The 20648-nt window shown below is 43.6% G+C and overlaps 1 protein-coding gene across 1 annotated transcript in view; it reads left to right on the top strand.

The window, feature by feature from the left end:
• Positions 1-16779, top strand: part of LOC147729355 (astacin-like metalloendopeptidase) — a 49699-nt gene extending 32920 nt beyond the window's left edge. The window contains exons 9-13 of the mRNA XM_086959627.1: positions 1865-1980; positions 2137-2362; positions 3107-3225; positions 3359-3584; positions 16605-16779. Of these exons, the coding sequence (XP_086815753.1) occupies positions 1865-1980; positions 2137-2362; positions 3107-3225; positions 3359-3584; positions 16605-16609 (692 nt within the window). The 3' untranslated portion in view covers positions 16610-16779. The remainder of the gene's footprint in view (positions 1-1864; positions 1981-2136; positions 2363-3106; positions 3226-3358; positions 3585-16604) is intronic.
• The last annotated feature ends 3869 nt before the right edge of the window (positions 16780-20648 follow it).

The following is a 20648-nucleotide window of genomic DNA, read 5'->3' as shown; positions in this document are numbered from 1 at the left end:
TCACAGAATCTTCCTTTATGTGATCCCAACTTCCACTATCTCATGTGCTCCCAATATCATCTTGGCCTGTCTGTCCACATTATTCTCTCCAAAGTGAACCCAGTATCACCATTTCCCCTTTATATCAGAATCTTTTGCATGCATCTACTCCTTCACAAGATTCTAGCATCGACTCATTCATGTGATCGTAGCATCATCTCCCTTCATGTGATCCCACCATTTCTCCTTCATGTGATCATAGCATCCTCTCTCTTCATATGATCCCATATTCCCTTGTTCATGTGATCATAGCATCTTGTCCCTTCATACGATCCCAGAAATCTCTCTTTCATGTGATAATAGCATCTCCCTGCCTTCATGTGATCAAAGCATTCTCTCATTTATGGGAGGTCATCATCCCCGTCTCTTGTGGATCCTTTCATCTGATCTCATCATATGCTCCTCCAGGCGATCCAGTATCACTTTGTTTCATGTGATTGCAGAATCCTCCTTAATATGATCCCACTTCTGCTGTGAATTACCTGTGTATTCTCTCCTCTGTTCATTCCCAGCATTCCATTGTTGAAGCAATGCCAACACATTCTGCTCGCTGTGCTGTATGTGATCCCAGCGTCCAGTCCTGAGAACTGAGACCAGTATCTTCTCCATGTGATCTCGCTATCCCATTCTCGCTATTTGTCCCAGCATCCTCTACTTCATATGATCTCTCTTTATCATAGAATTCTCTTCACTTATTCTCTCTTTTGTGGGCCCACATCATGCTGTGCTCCATGTGTCAAGAGCCCATCCTTCACTCCATGTGATCCCATAATCTAATTTCAGTATCCCGCACTCCAGCTGACCCTGACATTCTCTCATACTCGTGAACTAAGCTTCCTCTCTTCTTGTGTTATCCTTGCAGCCTCTCTTCCCAGCAGTGTCCATAATCTCTTTTCTAGTGATCCTGCACCTTCTCCACTCTCCTTTACATGTTACTTGAGGAACCTTTTCCCCACGTGATTACAGTGTCCTCTTCTCCTTGTGCACCGTGTGAGTTGAGCATCATCTCCTCCATGTGATTGCACCATCCTGTCCTCCATGTGATCCCAGCAGATTGTTCTTTAAGTAGCCTCAGAATATTCTCCTCCATGGGCTCTCAGCAGCATGTTCTCCATGTGATCCCAGCATCCTTTCCACCATATGAATCCACTATACAAGTGATCCCAACACCTTGTCTTCCATGTGAACCCAGCATCCTTTCCACCATGCTACTTGAGTTCCCGTGATCCCAACATCCTCTCTTCCATGTGATTCCAGCTTTGTGGTCTGCATTTGATCTAACCATCCTGTCCGTTGTTTCTGTTCTCTGTGTTATCCCAGCAACATCTCCTGCTTGTGATCTCAGGATCCTTCTCACCAGGTGATCCAAACATCCCAAACTGCACATTACCCCATCATATAGCCCTCAGATTGTTTCCAATAATTTTCTCTGCTCATGTGAGCTGAATATTTTCTCCTTCCATTTTATCGCAGTATTTTCTTTTATCATAAGACTTGATCGTTTTGCCCTTCTAGTGATCTCAACATTCTCTCCTACCACTTGTTCGCAGCACCGTCCACTCCTTGTGACATCAACACTCTCTTCTGTCAGTACTGCTAGTGCTGTGTCCCCCAACTTAGGCCTTTTATCAGAGTTTCCTCTGCGTTGCTACAGAGTCTAGGTGCTTCTGCTGCCCTGATATTGATGATAGTGTTATCATGGTCTCTATCTGAAATACCTACATCAGGAAAATGTAAATGTTCATTTTCCCATGTGTTTTACTGCTTTTTCCAGGACTTGAGGCCTGCTCTCTAAAGGCCCCTTTTTCTTGATTTGCCATTTCAGATATGTGCAGCACAATCTCGAGGGTGGGCTTTGGATTTCTGAACTCTACCAATTACCCTTCACAGTACCCAAGCAATACTGACTGTTCTTATCTGATTCGAGTTAATGCTGCAAAGGTAAGTCTGCAGTAAGTTCTTTCTTGGTTAATCGTGTTCGACCATTAAACTCGCAGACGGTGGAGGTTTGCACCTTTAATATGAAAGGCTCCCTTGATATTGAAGACTCAAGGACAGTGTCCTGATGCCAAGCCACTTCTCTGCCTTGTCTTCCAGATTTTGCTCACATTTAACGCCTTCGATATTGAATCCTCTCCAAACTGTGAGTCTGATTATGTCAGGGTTTATGATGGGATGACCAAAGACTCCCCTGTCTTACTCAACAAAGCCTGTGGGAGGGGAAGTGTGCCCCCAGTGGTGTCTTCAACAAATGTCATGCTGCTGCAGTTTGTTACCAATGGAGCCATCTCTGCCAGCGGGTTTAACGCCTACTACCAGAACGGTAGGAGACTTTCTGTTTTTTATCACATAGTCACTAGGTGATCGAGTGCTTGAATAGAAAACTAGCTCATGCCACCTTCATAGACTAATATTTGAATCACTTTAAAACACATTGTGATATCATTGGCCCTATCTAGATCTGAATGCAATGTTTTCATTGAATGAACAGATACATGTAATAAAAAAGGAATGAAACGATCAACGAGGCAAAGTGCCCATCCAGGATAAGCTATCACTATGAGACTATGAGACATGATGGAATTTACGTGTATGGAATTTATATGTGTATGCTATTATCATGGGTCAGATACCAGAGTATCTCTCACAAAATATCATCTGTAAGAAATACTGTGTCTTAATGGAATTACATAAATATTGACACTTTGGAGTTCATAATAGAAAATCTCACTCAACTGGATGAAATGTTTGCAACAATATTCAAGACACAACATATATGTCAGACTGTAGATTTGTCAATGGTATTCTGACAGGCTACCCTTATAGTGAGTAGACAATGCCTGCCACTGCTGTCACCAAGCAGCACTGTGCAACCTGTACTCCTGTTAAAAAATTGGTTTGGTGGGAATGAATGGATGAATAAATAATGTCACTTCTTACAAGCACTGGTGAATCATACTGCATATTGGGAGAGTGTTTGGAACAAACTGGTGGAGCTGGAACATAGCTGGTGGTTGCACATAGAGGTATCTGGATGTTTGATGGTGTGTCTCTCTTTGTTTTCCAGTCGTTTGTGCCCATGCGTACAGCACTTCACAAGGTACCGTCACATCAGAAAACTATCCTCAGAACTACCCAGCCAGTTTAGACTGTGCCTACTACATATCGGCCCCATCAGGGAACAAGGTCAGTAGCGCAACACACTCTTTACTTTTGCACTGGAAGAGCCTATGATACCACGTCAATTGGTAGGAGATTGTGATGACACAACATTACTCCTGAATAAGACTCCTCTTCTCTTTTGTTTCTCATATTGTAGATTTCATTGACGTTCACTTCCTTTGACTTGGAGCCCAGCGTGACCACCTGCCGCGCAGACTACCTGGTCATCTTCAACGGCCCTACAAACAAGGACCCACTGATTGGACGATATTGTGGATCAGGTCCAGTCCCATCAGTGGTATCCAGTGGGAACTCATTGCTTCTCCAGTTCCACAGTGACAGTTCAGACCAGAAGAAAGGCTTCCAGGCTACCTACACCTTCGGTATGTGCTAAATGCTTTGGTGTGCTAAATTGTGTTGAGTTCTGGTATGTTGTATTGTATTGTGTGGTACTTTATTACACGTTTCATGTGAGAATGTTTTCCGGAACATTTGGAACTTTAAAAAAAACAGGCCAAGCTAACCACAAATGGCCACAGAAGCTGCTCAGTTACTAGCCATGAATTCAATTTACTAGTTGGGTGACCCTACCGAACAATTTTCATACTTTGGTAACCCACAAAATAAAATACAACGATTGATGTTTGATAAATAATGTGACAAGAATCACTGGTGCAAACTCACACAGCTAAACTTGCCTTTACAACAGAAGGTTTGAGCAAAAGAAACTCACCTTAAAGTCACTATACCATGTTGCAAGTGGGGTTTAAAATCAAATCGAGAAAACTCCACCACTCACCAAAAATATTTTAACACAAAGGACAATGATACTTGCAAACGATGGACTACCACTGCATAGCAACTCCTTTTAGGCATCTTACAAAAAAACCTTTGAACTAGATCTCTGATGACAAAAGGACAGGCCAGGGTCTTCAAGGAGCATGGCTCAAGGCAATGGGACATGTTCAACCATCCATGAGAACCATAAACCATGATCGAGGATCCATCATATCCTTCCTGGCCTTAGTTGCTCACCTCTGGCTACTGTCCATTACTTCTCGGTGAAGGCTTGAAGCACCATGATGTGATTGTGAAACAGTGTGAGAACCATGCATAACCATCACTGAAGTGACTGTGGCACTTCTTTGCATTCCTTCTCTCATACCCTCAACTCATACTCACTATCATGTTCCGATCCATCCATTGTTCTAATCTTTATCACGACTCCGCTACAATTAAAAGACCACTTTATAGTCACAAAGATAGCCATCTTGCAGATGAAAAGTTTACCTACAACTGAAATGCTCTTATCTAAACTTGGTTATTCAACGAAGATGGTGAACTCTTCAATGTGCTCAATTCGTGAAGCCGTGGTTCCATGTGTCGGTTTTTGAGCATGTTTGGGTTCAGTTGACATGCGGTGGTAGTAAAAGTGAGTGAAGGATACAAATGGGCAAACTGACTGTCAGTAGGCAGTCATCAAGGCATGGTCAATAAAAATACCTTCACAAGTCCAAGATCAAGGTCGTGATGGCATGTTTGTTTCTTAGTTGGAGAGGAATTCTCTTTCCGGCTCTAGGAGCTGGTTGCTGTATGGTAAAAAGAACATTACCATGAGATGGTTGATGAGGGCAAAAGTGCCGGGGTTGAGGGGGTAAGGATTGAGGCTTACCTGGCCGCACTTTGGGCAGCCGTGGGGTGGAAGTAGAACACGATGGTTTCTTCCCGTTTTAAGAGTAGGGTTGACTCCTTTGTTTTGATCCGCAGACTCAATACTAAATGACAAGGATTAAAATTACAACAAGCCCCCTGATTGGCAATAGGGTGGTGGTTGAGCTGCGTTTGGGAGTGGGCTTACCTGACTTCTCGGTGGAAGTGGCGGTGGGGTGGTGGGAGAAACTCGATGGTCTTCTCCCCCTTCAATGGCAGCGCGAATCCGCTGTGCAGAGGTGTCTGTGGGCTGTTCTATTTGAAGCCGGAAATTGATAAAGGAAGGACTAGGTACCACTTCCTGTGTTGGCGGCCATCTTGGAGTGGCAAGGTCGGGATGACCAGAGTGCAACTTGGTTGTGTTTACAGTGGCCATTTTGGAGGGGCGTGGGTGATAACGAACAATTAGAGTGAGTGGATTGTGCAGTTTTGTGCTCTTTACCGCAAGTAGTGAAGGCCGTCTGTGCTCCTCATTCATACACATCAGAATTTGGCAGCAATTTAAGAACACATTGTTTGAGTCTTCACATTTCAGACTCTCAAAGACTTTTCAATTTGTAGCGATACAAGAAAGTCACTTATGTACATCCAGTTGAGCATTCATAGTAGGGATGTCCAGTCCTCTGTTCGATTCAGTCCTTTGTGAATAGAGTCTAGCAATATGATACATTTCAGCTCTTCTTTGTTCAGGAGACTGGTCATGCTCCCTCCTCTCTGGGGAAGTTTCAGTGCCTTTAGTACTGTCCAACGGATGTCATCCTCATCATGGTTGGTCTCCAGGAAGTGTTCCACCAGAGGGGCATTTTGTGTGCGGCACCTGATGCGGCTCCTATGTTGGCAAATCCGGGTCTTGATTTTTTTAGATGTTTGCCCAACATAATTTTTGTTGCACGGACATTAGATCAAATAAATAACATTGCTAGTGTTGCAATTTGTAAGTGTGTTGCATTTAAAGGTGACATTATCAAATACAAAGCTTTTCCCTTCAATTGTTAAGTCGCACACTGTACAACTACCACATTTAACGTGTCCGACAATGGGGGACAGACCCCATGCTGACTCAAGAGTGCAAGAATTGGTGGGACTGGGTAGTGCTGCACGAGCCAGATGGTCCTTTAAGTTCCTGCTCTTTTTAAATGCGAACAAGGGACGTTCGATCTCTAGAATTCCAGCGTTGATTACTGGCCAGTGTCTTAGGATCATTTTCCTCAGGTTATTGGAAATGGGAGAGAATGTTGTCACGCAGGCTATCCTTTCCATATTTTTCTTTGGGTTTGGGACAAGGAGTGTTTCACGTGGGCGGTACCAAGCTCTTTTTAGGGCGTTTTTGACTATTTTCCTTGGGTAGCCCCTATTCCTTAGTTTGTTGGCCAGGGTAGAGCTTTCTCGAAAATAATCCTCCTTATGGGAACAATTTCGCCTGATTCGCAAGAATTGGGAAAATGGTAAGGAGTCCCTCAGGGCCCTGGGGTGATTACTTGAGTACTCTAATAGGGTATTTCTCTCTGTGGGCTTTCTATAAAGCTTTTTCAGTAGTTCGCCTTCCTGGTGGAAAATAGTCAAGTCCAGGAAGTTTATGGAATTTTCGTCAGATATTGAGGTGAATTGGAGTCCCAAACAATTGTTATTCATCCAGTGTAAAAAGTGGCGCAGTACATTGACGTCTAATCTCCATATCATGAAGATGTCATCAATGTATCTGCGCCACCTTGGTAGAGTGTAAATTACCGGGGTTCTAGGACTTTTTACGTTTAGGTAGTTAAACTCTTTTTTGGTCAGGAAGCCTTCAGATACTGCCTCGGTTGTTATTTTCCGTATTAGTTCTTGGATGGTTTTGGTCGGGTTGGATGCGAGCCTAAGGTAGTGGTCTGTATTGTTTAGTTGTCGTTGGATTTCAGTTGTGTAAGAGTCAAGCTCCTGTATCACAATTCCACCCCCTTTTTCTGCACTTTTGATCACTATTGAATCATTACGTTTTAGAGAGCTAATGGCCTCTTTCTCTTTCAGTGTGATATTATATGGTATGAACTTTCTTTGTTGTTTCATATTTGAGAGGTCCTTAAGTACTAGTTTTTCGAAAGTAGTGACCTCTGGTGGTATCATACTAGACGATGGTAAAAAGGTCGAAGGGGGGCGGAAAGGAGTCTGAGCATTTATTTCAGGAGATGGGTGGATTTGAAAAAATGCTTTTAGGCGTACTCGTCTGAAGAATCTTAAGAGTTCGGTATGTAGCTCCATAAAGTTAGGTGCCACAGTTGGAACAAAAGTAAGGCCTTTTTTCAAGAGAGAGAGTTCGTCTTGTGCCAGCAAGTGAGTTGATAGATTAAAGATTGGGATGGTGTCTACTGTGGAGGTAGTCCGTATTACCATTGGTAATAGTTGTTCCGTGTCCTCCGTTCGCCTGGTGGATTGACCCATCTCTGGGGTTTTTTGACGCGCCCTCGTTGAGGTGGTTCTTGCTGGCCTCTCGGTAAAAAAGTACTCGAGTTCTGATGTGCTCCACCACGTCTCGATGTACTAGATCCTTCACCGGCGTCTGAGTTGCCAGACGACTCAGCCGAAGTGTCGGAGAAACCTACCAGGTTTTGTCTCCTATTAAATCTGCCCCACGGTCTATTTTGTTGGGGGTTGTTGTAAGCCTTAGTCGTATAGAAGTCCTTTTGCAAGTAAGGATAAGTTGTTTCAATATTATAGGATTTTATATCCTTTTTCACTTTATTTGGTTTTTTATTCTGCTCTATTCTGTAGAACTCTGCAACAGTTTTGTCTACTTGTTCGATTAGTTTTTTGCTGTCAGCGATAGTGTCAGGAGCCTCAAGCTGTTTTAGGATTTCGGCAATCTCTGTCTCTAGTGTTTTTAGGGTTTCAGACGCAGTATCAATGCCTAATGCCAACCAATGGCGGGAGCAAGTTGTCCCTATATAGCTAAATCCTGATATATATTTTGGGTTGTCCGTAAAGATGCCTGGTATATTTCGAACTTGGAGGCCTAAGGGGATTACCTCAGCCTTGAGATAGTCAGTTAACATCAACACCATTAACTGTAGGCGGACTTGCTTTTTCCTCAATTTTTCTAATTGTTCGGGGAGTGAGGTATTTATTTGGTTAGAGATGTCTGCATTTTCCGAAAGCAGCGAGGGTCCTGAACATAGATGTTTTAAATAATCGTCTGTGTGGAGTGGGGCCAGATTTGACATAGTTATCCTGTCGAGAAAAGTAGGAAAAAAGGGGGAGGGGATTCTCCGTGTGGGATTGAGTATACGAACAGTGGGGTATAGAAGTACTAGGTACTAGGGGACCCAAACTAATTAGTTTGGACAGGATGTGAGACCTTGCAAACCAGCGTTTGCGCTCAAATCATTTTGGAACACAAGGAAACCTGTAGAGGGGCCTTCGGACCATGGGTTAATTCAATTATTATAGGCAACAGGGGTCCTAGGGATTTAGGATGTAACAAGAGATGCTAATATAGACCACAATCAGTACTATATTTTTTATCGCCCAGCCGGGCGTAGAGTAATTTATTGAGAATAACATAGAATTACATTGACCAGGAGAAGGTCAAAATATGAAAAACAAGATAGGGTACAGTCCTGTACCTATCCCGCAAGGTTGGAAAACCAATAGAGTCAAGCAAGGTAGAAAAAAAGGAAAGAGGTTTTTCAGGCAAGAAAAGATTTTTGGAGCCAAAGGATGGCTTGCGATTTCAATGGATAGTTTCGAAAAATACATCCAACAGTGTCAACAGTAAATTATACACATTAGATCATATGTAACACTGTTCAGAGCGTCGACGTTTCGATCCCTAAGGGCTCTCAATAAAATGGGATCATCATCAGGACAATTTACAATCATAGCCTGAATTACAATGCGAATGCCTGTAAGGAAAAAAGTGGGGGGAAAAAATAGAAACATAAAATAAGGCATCCGCCTGAATTAATAAGAATTTAAAAACAAATCGACAGGGCACTAGTGCTATTTTTAAGGCCATTGCCGTGTTGCTACTCGCGGACACTTGAATAATGTGAAGGTGAGTAGTGCTATTCAGAACGTTTTAAAAACCGGGTTAAAAAACGGCGCAGTGGCATGGTGATAGATCTATATATCTATATCTTTTATCTAAACTTGGCCACAGATACTTGGAGCTACAAATCACTATGACGACTCTGGCAGGGTTTCAGTTTACTGAGGTGGGAAAAAAAGGAAAGAAAAAGCACCTCCCACTAGGGAATGTTGTCTAGACACAACACTGTAGCAACTAAATATTTATTCCCAAACCAATAAAATATCAACATGAATTTTACTATTGTGATGCAATGCAAATGTTAAGACACTATGATGCAGTACTTCAGTTGCACCTCTAGCAATGGCTGGTGCTTCGGACACACTCTTGTCCTATTCCAAAGCAAGATGTCTCGCATTTATTTACGGAAGAGCTCACACTGCCCTCACATATCTCATTAGGTCCAGAGAGAACCTCATTGGATGTTAGTCAGAAGTAGCCACCTGGATGCAAGTGCACTGTTTAAATCTTAATACAGGAAAGACGGAGGGGCATATTATCAAGCCTATTATCGCTGCTGTAGCTGCCGTTTTCAGCCGAAAAGCGGCGATAGAGGCATACCAGTATGAGTAAGGACATGCTAGCACAGGTTTCCTTGTCTAAGCTCCGGTTTCCTTACGCCTTGCATCGCATTTGTAATAAGATGCAAAGTAGGCGGTCCCTAGCAAACAACACTAAATATATCGCTATGTGGCCTTCGGGTATTTACAAGCCCGCCCAGGACATATATAGCGAAATTGAAAGCCACGCTAACTGCGTTTATCACCGGTATTTTACGTCTGTGAAAATCCTGACTTGACTATCTTTTGCATGGGAGGTGGATTGTACTGCAAAATCCACATTTCCCATCACTAAGGATTCCTCTATCGGTGCAGGTTTATCACTGGATTCACAGCGATAAACCTGCATTTCGCCACTATTGCCGGATTTTTCATCGCTGTGGAGATAAGCATTGTAAATAACGCAATATCTCCGAGATGAAATCCGGCAATAGCCGGCGTTAAACAAAATCACGCTACGCACGCTTTGCAATATTTATCACTGAACGTTGATGATATGCCCCGGAGATCTTACTGTTTGGCGCAGCTTGTAGTATATGGGACAATTTGTGACAGCCTTTAACCACGGGCACTGTACCAGAACCAAGGAAAGCCGCAAAGAATCTGTGATTCCTGATTTTCCTTGCTCTTGCTTTGGGAGTTTCCCTTTTCCATGCAGGACCAGGTAAATGCTAACTGTGGCAAATGTTTTGGTCTCCTTACACATTTTTGTAATATATTTCGCTGGATTCCAGTGGAATGATGAAGGACAGAAATCGAGGCACTGATTATAAATAAGCTGGATTATGACAATGCTCTATCTTTTGGAATGGCTGATTTTATATTTAACTGTCTGCAGTCCATTCAAAATGCAGCAGCCAGACTAATCTATAACAGGGCCCAAAAAGGCTGAGCTGCTCTTTGCCTACATTCACTTCATTGGCTGCCTGTTGGTAAGAGAGCTACATTCAAGGTGGTGTGTCATGTCCACCAAACTATATATGACACTGGACTGACTATTCTGGCTTTCCATAAACCTTTACAAGCTTTGTTCTTGGTTAATTTAGTGTTGGTTAACGCTAAACACATTAACAAAAACAGGCTGGGTGGTCACTCTTTCACCCATTTGTCTGTTGAACTCTGGAGTTCACTGCTTGTTGATCTTCGTCAGACCTTGGACCATGCTACTTTCCGGAAGAGATGAAGACCTAACTATTTCCCCTATAACTGAGTGTAAGGCAAGTTGCAAGGTAGCAAACGTTCTAACGCTGTGATATCCCTTTGGGGATGAATGTTGCGCTCTAGAAATACATGAAATAAATAAATAAATGAGGTTTGCAACTGTGCCAGGTTTCAGCAAAGATAAAGAAGACAACATTTTGCAGCAAAGCCTTACTCTTCAGTCTTCTTAGAAACTGCACCATGTGTTCTGTCAATCATCTCACAGCATGCATGTCTGTGCCCCAAAAGCTGACTCTCTCATTTGTCCTCCTCGGTCTCACAATACCGTTGAGTAGCATAGCTCATACACTGGGCTTACCACATGATGCAAACAGTTAGCTGGTTCTGTAATAAGAAGACATGCCATGTGGGCAAGCAGAGCACTGTTTGCAAAATCCAATCAGACACATATTAAATAGGAGAAGCTGACCATTGGTTGCGATAAGCAAGACATCAAACACAAAAACCTAATCTTACAAATGAAAAACCAGAAAAAGACAGGAGTCTGACTGCAAAAGACAACCATAAAAATGTAAAGCAGGACAAGCAGAGTATTGGTTGGCACATGCATAACACTGGTTGCAGAAACCTGCTCTTACAAACAATAGGAAGTGCAGTACAATGATAGGTAGTGCAGTAATATTATAGGCAGTGCAGTACAATCATCAGGAGTGCAGTACAATCAAAGGCAGTGCAGTACAATCAAAGGCAGTGCAGTACGGTAACAGGTAATGCAGTACAATCATAGGTAGTGCAGTACCATCATAAGCAGTGCAGTACAATCATAGGTTATGCAGTACAATCATAGGTAGGGCAGTACAATCATAGGAAATGCAGTACGGTCATAGGTAATGCAGTACAATCATCGGTAGTGCAGTACAATCATAGGTAATGCAGTAAAATCATAAGTATGCTGTACAATCATAAGCATTTCAGTACAATCATAGGTAATGCAGTACAATCATAGGTAGCGCAGAACAATCATGGCAGTGCAGTACGGTCATAGGTAATGCAGTACAATCATAGGTAGCGCAGTACAATCATAGGTAGTGCAGTACAATCATAGGTAATGCAGTTCAATCATAGGTAATGCAGTACAATCATAGGCAGTGCAGTACAATCATAGGTAATGCAGTACAATCATAGGTAGTGCAGTACAATCATAGGTAATGCAGTACAATCATAGGCAGTGCAGTACCGTAATAGGTATGCCATACAATCCATGGCAGTGCAGTACAATCATAGGCAGTGCAGTACAATCATAGGTAGTGCAGTACAATCATAGGTAGTGCAGTACAATCATAAGCAGTGCAGTACAATCATAGGTAATGCAGTACAATCATCGGTAGTGCAGTACAATCATAGGTATGCAGTACAATCATAGGCAGTGCAGTACCATCATAGGTGTGCAGTACAATCCATGGCAGTGCAGTACAATCATAGGTAGCGCAGTACAATCATGTGTTATAAAACAATTCATATTTTTGTTCTTCATAAATGTATTAGGTGCTGCATCGCAAGGCACACACCAACATATCTATATGGCAAACTGTCAGATGTATTAATTCAATATAGTGCAAAACGTATATACAGTAGGAATCTAAGAATCTCTGTTCTATTAATGTTATTATTAAGGCAGGAATCCACTTGTGAACCCCACAAAATGGTTGAGGCCTGCGAGGCACACCAGACATGGCGTCCCCTGTCACTTAAAACCAAGGAGCTGTTATGTGTAAAAAAAGTCATTGGCAGGCGCTCCAGAGGAAGCTTCTCTGGGATGGAAGATCCCGCATTGCATTTTCTAAGCTCAATCTCCCGTGGTACGGCAGTGGGATTGGGCTGCCAGACCTGCGGAAATACTATTGGACTTCTCAGCTCGTTTCCGTAAACATGTTATTTATGGACCTCCAGGGGATCCGGGATATGCCATGGACCCTGGGCAGGCGCCAGGAGGTGACTTCACCAGAGCGCTGTATGCCAGACCGAAGCGGTTCTCCCTAGTGGGTCCAACGGCGCAAGCGGTCCACGTGTGGTATGCAACCAATAGACACCTGGCCTGGGAAGGGAAACTCACCTTGGCCACCCCCCTATGGAGCTCAGAGGTACTAGGGAGTTTGTGGAAGACCAAGGGATTTGACAAATGAGACCTTATTGGGATTGCACAGATTAAAGATATGTGGGGAGGGGGTGAAATACATAACTTCGCTTCTCTCAAACAGCAATACAGCCTACATGATAGCAAATTCTTTTGGTACCTCCAGGTTAGACACGCACTCCTCACACACATACCTAGAGACACCGCACTTCCTGAGGCCTCCCCTCTGGAAGACCGTGTGCTAGATGGCTACCTCCCCGAGAAGACAATTTCTATAATATATAAAAAACTCATTAATCATATGGAGGACCCATTGGGGCATGTTAGAACGCAGTGGAGTAATGATGGGGCGGAGTTAGATGATGAAGATTGGACTAAGGAGATCTCCTCTCCAAGAGTGGTTGCGATCCAGATGCGACTTCGCCTGGTACAATTAAAGATGTTGCATAGGTCATATGTCACAGGACCTCGCATGGTGAGAATGGGCTTACTAGAAAGTGGTGCGTGCAGAAGGGGATGTTAGGAGCTAGGCACCTTAATGCATATTCTCTGGCATTGCGCAGAAATACAGGAGTACTGGATTAAGATTCATGATGAAATGAGGGATGCTTTGGGGGTGGAGTTAAGGCCAGAGCCCCGAAGATGTCTTCGGGGTGAGAATGGGCTTACTAGAAAGTGGTGCGTGCAGAAGGGGATATTAGGAGCTAGGCACCTTAATGCATATTCTCTGGCATTGCGCAGAAATACAGGAGTACTGGATTAAGATTCATGATGAAATGAGGGATGCTTTGGGGGTGGAGTTAAGGCCAGAGCCCCGAAGATGTCTTCTGAATTTGTGGGAGCCTACTGACCTGAATGCATACGGGAAACAATGGGTAACACTGGCTTGTATGATCTCGAAACAAAATATTGCCCAGTTGTGGGGAGCCAGCCAGCTGCCCCTGGTTTCCAAGTGGGCGGAGGACCTGGATTAGTGTATGTTCCGGGAGAGTTCAGTGTATGTGGCCAGGGGTTGTCCTGAGAAATGGGGGAAGGTGTGGGGGATCTGGAATAGTCACCGAGGAGATGTATGTGAGCCCCCGGCGCGACAGGTAGTAGTTGATGCGCTTGAATCCCCGTGACCTGATATTTATATATTGTAATGTTATTTGGTGTAAACAGGACTGTGATTTGTCCACTGTTGTAATCGTATCTCACCTGATGCTTTTGTTTTGTTTTGTATATTTTCTTTTTATTGAATGTTAATGAAAAGATAAATACAAAAAAATAAAAAAGTCATTGGCATAATACAAATTGGCTTTTGGAGACACATGCAGCAGGCTCCTGAACCCCTGTCGGCTCTCCCTCTCCTTGCCCCAATATTAGCATGTCTCATTCACAAAGTGCAAGCACCTGTTATGGTCAGGTTCTACTTTGTGAGTGGACACCTCTCCTTTGTAGTGCACATTGTGATTACACAGCACTGATACAACTCCTTCCATCAGTGGTGGCTCCTCCGCTATGGCAGAGGAGCATCGCCTCAATGCTTTCTCGCAGTGCGAGAAGCAAAATCATAAAATGGTAACAACTTTTAGTTATTACCATTTTATGTTTTTTTATGGTGGGTGGGTGGGTGGGGCTGCTCTGCTCTCAGAGCAGGACAGGGGAGGAGTCGTTTGCCAACTAATGAGTGAGCAATGACTGTTTGGTCGGGCCTCTCGGGCCACTCAAAAGAGTCATGCGCACTTTCCTGTTCTCCATGCAGGCTGCATTGCGGCCTGCAAGAGAAAAATGCCCACCCCTCCAGCCCCTTGGTGAGCGCTGTGTCACTGCACTCAGACCAATCACAATGCTCCATAGAGCATAGTGATTGGCTTAGGGGTGGGTGCCTGGCTGCCTGCTTCCTGTTCCGACCTGGAGTGGGACACAAGTGAGCAAAAAAGAAGACGGTGGACCAGGCGGTGGTAAGGTAAGTTTTATTCATTCTTTTTTTTTATGCAGCCCGCTTCTACCCCGCCCTCCAGTGCACGCCGTTCCCCACACACAAGCCGTTCCAGCCGGCCCAGCCTTCCATCATGTCCCCGTCATGTTTCTTTCATGCCACTTCCTTCTTGCGAATCACATGGATTCACACTATGGGCATTGTAATTCACAAACCAATTTGCTAAATCATATAGTCCCAGTATCCTGAGGGATTTAATTTCCGATGTTGAGCTCTATCAATATCAGGAAGCGTCTGAATACCCTCTCAGGTGATTAGATTGCTATACAAATCAATATACCATAACATAACATGAAATATACGGAAGAAGTTCCACTGTAATAAAGTGCAGAATGCTACCAGGGTCCAGTTAGCAGGGTTCTTGAGTGAGTATGTTGGGTACTAGTCCCTTACACGTTTTTGGAGCATAGGTAGCTTTTCATGTAATGTTCCACGAAGCCAGCTCTTACAGTGCACCGACAGGAGCAACCCTTCACCACTTAGTTTTGCTTTAATTCTGCCTACATTGGATCATTGATCGTTAACTTGGACTGAACAATTTTATCTATTTACTTTACCTCTCCATCGCTGGATAAACTCAGCATTCTTTCTAGTGAGTCTACATCAGCCATTTCCTTCTCCACCAAATTACTTCACCTGTCATGAGACACAGGAAAGTGATGACTAAAGAGCATAGATCGAGGCTAGGAGGGTTATAACACTGACTATAGGCGCTAGAAGAGTATCACTGAAATTAGTAGTAGAAGAGCATAAATCACTGAGTGTAGAGTTGAGGGTCATATAATAGAATATAGAAGAGGGTTTTAACACTGAGTCTAGAATTAAGACGTTTGTTGCCCTGAGACTAGAACTCAGAGGAACATAGTACTAGGTCGAGAAATGAAAAAGTTATAGCACAAATTCTAGAATTGAGGATGTAGCACAAAGTCTACAAATAAAAGGATTATAGTAGCACATCTAGAAATAAGAGGGCAGTCGCTCTCTCTTAATCTTAAGATCAAGAGTTTTAGCTCCAAGTCTGCCATTAAGGTGGCTGTTACATGGAGTCTAGAGTCTAAAAACTCACTACCAGTCACATGACACATTGCAGTGCTTTATATCCCACCCTGCACCTTACATATTCAGCTGCCTGGTCTAAAAGCCTCTAAGGGTCACCTTAGTAGTTTTAACTGCACACGTGTGTTTACCAGTTCCAGGAGGGTCTTTGCTGCACCTGGTATTTAGGAGCTACATATAACTTCAGTCTGTGCCTGACTGGGCAATGAATCATCCCCTTACAACTCCAGTGCTTGTTGACATACCCTGACCCAACTGCAAACAGCCTAGATCAGCTAGTGAATCTATTTTTCTTAAAATGTGGTCGAACGGCAAACATCATGGCTGCAAAGAAGCAGTTTCCCCATCAGTGAAGTTCTGGCAAGGGGATGAACCTGGGGGGTCTGTAGACACCAGCTTTACTGAAGTGGAGGAAAGGAGTCCTTCTTCAGGCTGGAATGGGTCAAGACAACCTTCTTACACTTGCAACACTCTCATAGGTGAGCTGTGGTGTTCAGATACATCCACTCAGCAAAAATCAGTCAAATAACTGTGGACAGCCTGTAATCAACATAAGCCTAATGACTTGAATGTTGCATAAATCTGAACTGATCGGGAGGAAACAATGTTTTATGTCAAATAGATCTAAACCTGTACATACGTGACTAGCTCTCTGACCACAACTATGAACCCTCTCCGGTAAGGTGTACCCCTGACCAACTCTACAACTGACATTTCTCTCCCTCTCTCTTATTGCAGTGTAAGCCTAAGAAGAGATGCTGCACACATTGACTCAGAGAAGATTGAATCTGCCAGAGCCTCCATCTCAAAAGAAGAAGCCCCTACATTATTTTATGTTACATCGTCTGACACGTCACATAGTTTTGACTTTTCATCCTGGTGTTGTGAATAGAGGCCCTCATTTAGAGTTTGTTAGAAGGGATACTTGATCAAAAGAATTGGTGGATATTCCATCCCTCAAAACCTGAGTTTCCAGGCTCAATATAGAGTCACAGAACTGCCATGTTTCCATTGGTGGACCGCCCACTGGCTCCCCAAGCAGAAACCTTGAACAGATGGAAAATAGGCCATTTCTTAAAGTGTCTCAAACTGTCCACTCTTCATTTAGGGTGATCATTCTAGTCTCAGAGATGAAACCAAGGACATGACCTCAACATCCCAGAGTGCTTTGTTTTTCAAAAAGAAGAGCTTGCTTTCGGAGTTTGTTTTTGAAGAGCAAATATATTTTCCTAGCAGTTGCATTAAAGATGGCACACACTCAGCAGAGCATCTCAGCAGAGTGTCAGTGCCTTCAATGGAGCAACAGCAAGGGGAAACAAGCCTCTAGTGGTTTGATAATGTGTGCTGTTGTGCTATTCCTCTTTTGTAGAGCTCTGATCACCCAGCTTGAGATATGGAGCCCTGGCCTGAAATGTATACTCTGCTTCACTGTATTACATGAGTGTGAGAAAGGAATACCCAAATAAAGTTACATTGACATGTGAAATAAGACTGGTTGAACTATGTTTTCAGAATACACAATACAAATTACGTATCATGTCCTATAAAGGGGAGGGTAGCAGGGAGGAGGGTTTAAGACTCTGGCAGCTTCCCAGGGTGCCAGCAGAAAGGGCTCAAAATTACTCACATAAGGATCTACATTTGAGTCTCTTGTCCTATGATTGTTGGCATTGTGTTATAACTGCCGTGGAGTGGTGAGCGAGGCTGAGGGAATGCATGTTGTCTGATGTGTTTGTTTGGGTTACTCAACCCACACCAGGGTGTAGGAAGGGGAGAGCTGTACCGATGCGCTAATCTACAGTAGTGTTAGACCTAGTAGTGTGGCAGGCTGATTCAACCCCTCATGGCCTGGAGGGGTTCAGACAGACAATGAACACTAATAGGTTCCCCAGCTATGTTCTTTTCATGCCATTTTTTCTGTTGGGTTCTGCCTATGGAAGCATAGATACATGGGGACGTGAAGTAAAGCTACTCTCTTCTCAGTGGAGCTCGGGTGTCATTTGATAAAACACACAAGAAAAAGCACAGCCAAATTTGTTACTGCCGTACAGTAGTATAACAACACAAATGCAGTTTGAAGCTACTTCACACATCTATTCCCAAGCCAATCCACAACTCAGCATTAGCACAAAGTGCATGCATGCAGCACACATGCAGAAAATAATAACATAATGTGCATTTGTAAAGCGCACACTCACCCACAGGTATCTTGGTGCTGAATGGCAGATGTTTATTGTTACCCAACTAATGATACTCATTTATAGACCTCAGAAGAGATAGGAAGGGTTGAGTGGACCTGCTAGGAACTTGTGCCCAAGATGTTGAACAAAGGACCGCATTGGTCCACCAAGCCACCAGACACGGCTCTGCCTCCCTATTACCAGGCAACATGTAAAGAAGAATATTTTAAAGATACAAAAAGTAGGATATATTTAATCTTATCTCCCCTTAATCAAAATGTTTCAATTAAACAGTCTTTAAACCTGGAAGGAATACCCACATTGTGAGATTCGTGACTCATACCTACAACAATCAACCTACATACATCCCGTTTCTCTGATTTTGGGAAACCACATTACCATGAATATTTTGCCCAGATACATTATTCCTGGATATGCTGTCACTAGCATGGCTCAATACTCTTGTGCTGTTATGATAACAGCTTACACAACTGTGTATGTGAGCAGTGTTTAGGGCGCTACATGATCAGGGTCCTGTCCCGCTACAAGAGCTTTTCTCCTGGTACTCTACCTCCAGAACCTTGCGCTCCTCATCCGCACATTTGGTTACAAGCCCTAAGATTCAGAGGATACGGATGGGAGGCCGCTCCTTTGGATATACTGCGGCCAAACTCTGGAACTCTCTGCCAATGACCCTAAGGAGCACAGGGGAATTCTCTTCATTTAAAAAAGGGCTGAGGTCCCACCTATTCCCCAGGGCAGTGTAGTCATGTGTTCTGTGTTGGTCTGTATAAGTCAAAGCACCAGGATACCCTTTGGGTGACAGTCTGTGCGATACAAGTACGCAATACATACAATACATACAAGACATGGACTAACTTTGCTCACGATGCATTACAGTACTGTTCAATTTCCAGATGTGTAGCAGACCCTGGCACTCCTACCTCAGTATGAAACAGCTGTTTTCTGTCACAGCCCTTGCCCAGAAATGATAAGCAGTACCGGGCCAAAGGCCATTTCTCTTTGCTCGACTGACTGACCCTTCTCTTTGCCATTACTGAACCGACTGGACTAATTTGCAGCAAGCCTGGGGGACCTCTGGCCCGATAAGTCAGTTGCGAAGCCTATCCAACGAATGGTCAGCTCCTGGGCTTGTCCTTGTCCTACCACCTGCCTCCCTATTTCATCTCATATTGATAAAGTTTGATACTATTGAATGAGACACAATAAGTATGGCGATAAGTGGCTCATTTCAATTCAGATGCAGACCTTTTAGCTCTCATTGTAAACATTCCTATAAACATGGCAGCGACCATAACATATGTCAGCCTGACTAGGAGAGGGCATGATGCTCACACTTCTGCAGGTGTCTAGACTTCACACGCACTAATAGAAAGAGCTATGAGTGTCTGCAGGGAAACACATGATGAAAAGAGAAGAGATTTAATGGGTACTGTCATAGTGTTCATGACAAGCAGCAATCAGTGCTTCATCACACTGATGGGACACCTTGATCATATCAGGGCGTGAATAAATAAACAGATCTCTTCCTTTCTACACAGATGTTTTGAATAGCTTCAGTACTGACTGCTTGAGAAGCACTCTTCTGCTAGTCTTTACAATGACGTAAATCCTCCTGACATGGCACATATCAGTGTTCCTCGTTTGACCACCCAGTGGCTGTCACTATATTCAAGGTATTTATCAGCAGTCTGACAGCCCAAATGAAGGGTGATTTTACTGTGGGTGGTGGGCTTCTGCCCAAGGTGGAATATAGCTTGCTGTGGTTGGTAATGGTGGGATATGTTGCACATATGGGAAGTAGGTAATAAAAGGGAAAGCCAACTACCCACATGACAGCAAAGCAAAGGATGTTATTGGCAGCATTTCAAAGAACTCTTGTTCTCGGTAATAGCTGAGTTAAAGGGCCTAACCTAGATAAAGTATTAAGGGGTTAAACTAAGATAGAAGAGATATTTAGGTACATATATACAAGCACCTATCACCACCACAACGTCTCTTTTAGTGATGTTGTGATGGCGCTAGGAGTTTCTCCTTATTTACAAGGCAGTGTTAAGCCATTTAATGTGGCTTAACACTGCCTTGTAAAAAGGCCTCCTTTCATGCTACACTTAGCGTGAAACTGTCAGACAATGGGTGTTGTGGTGGGCGTTCCACTGCACTACCCATTGATGTTGAGTCTGTTCCCTTTTTACAATAGCAGCGTATATAGGAGGCCGCACCAAAATTAAGACCAGGAAAAACCTGGTCTTAACCAGTTTACCGCGGCGGAAATTCCACCGCGGTGCAGGCGTTCTACGCAGTGGGCGGGGCTGCATCAGCTGTTGGTTGTGCGCAGCACGCCGACGCGAGCAGGGAACGGGTTAACAGGCAAAACGAGGAGTAATGCTTTATTTCTGCTTGTTTTTGCTGTTTCTATGTGTGCTGCCTTTGGCCAATGATCATTTATGTGCAGGAAGGTTCTCCTTCCTGCACATAAACAATAAACAGTCACTTTAAAAAAATGCTGTTTGCAACTTCTATGTGTGCTGCATTAAGCAGAACACATAGAAGTTACAAAACTGCATTGCAAGTTGTTTAT

This window comes from Lissotriton vulgaris, chromosome 2_2, assembly GCF_964263255.1.
Source record: "Lissotriton vulgaris chromosome 2_2, aLisVul1.2, whole genome shotgun sequence".
Lineage (NCBI taxonomy): Eukaryota > Metazoa > Chordata > Amphibia > Caudata > Salamandridae > Lissotriton > Lissotriton vulgaris.
This window is presented reverse-complemented; position numbering and strand designations above follow the sequence as displayed.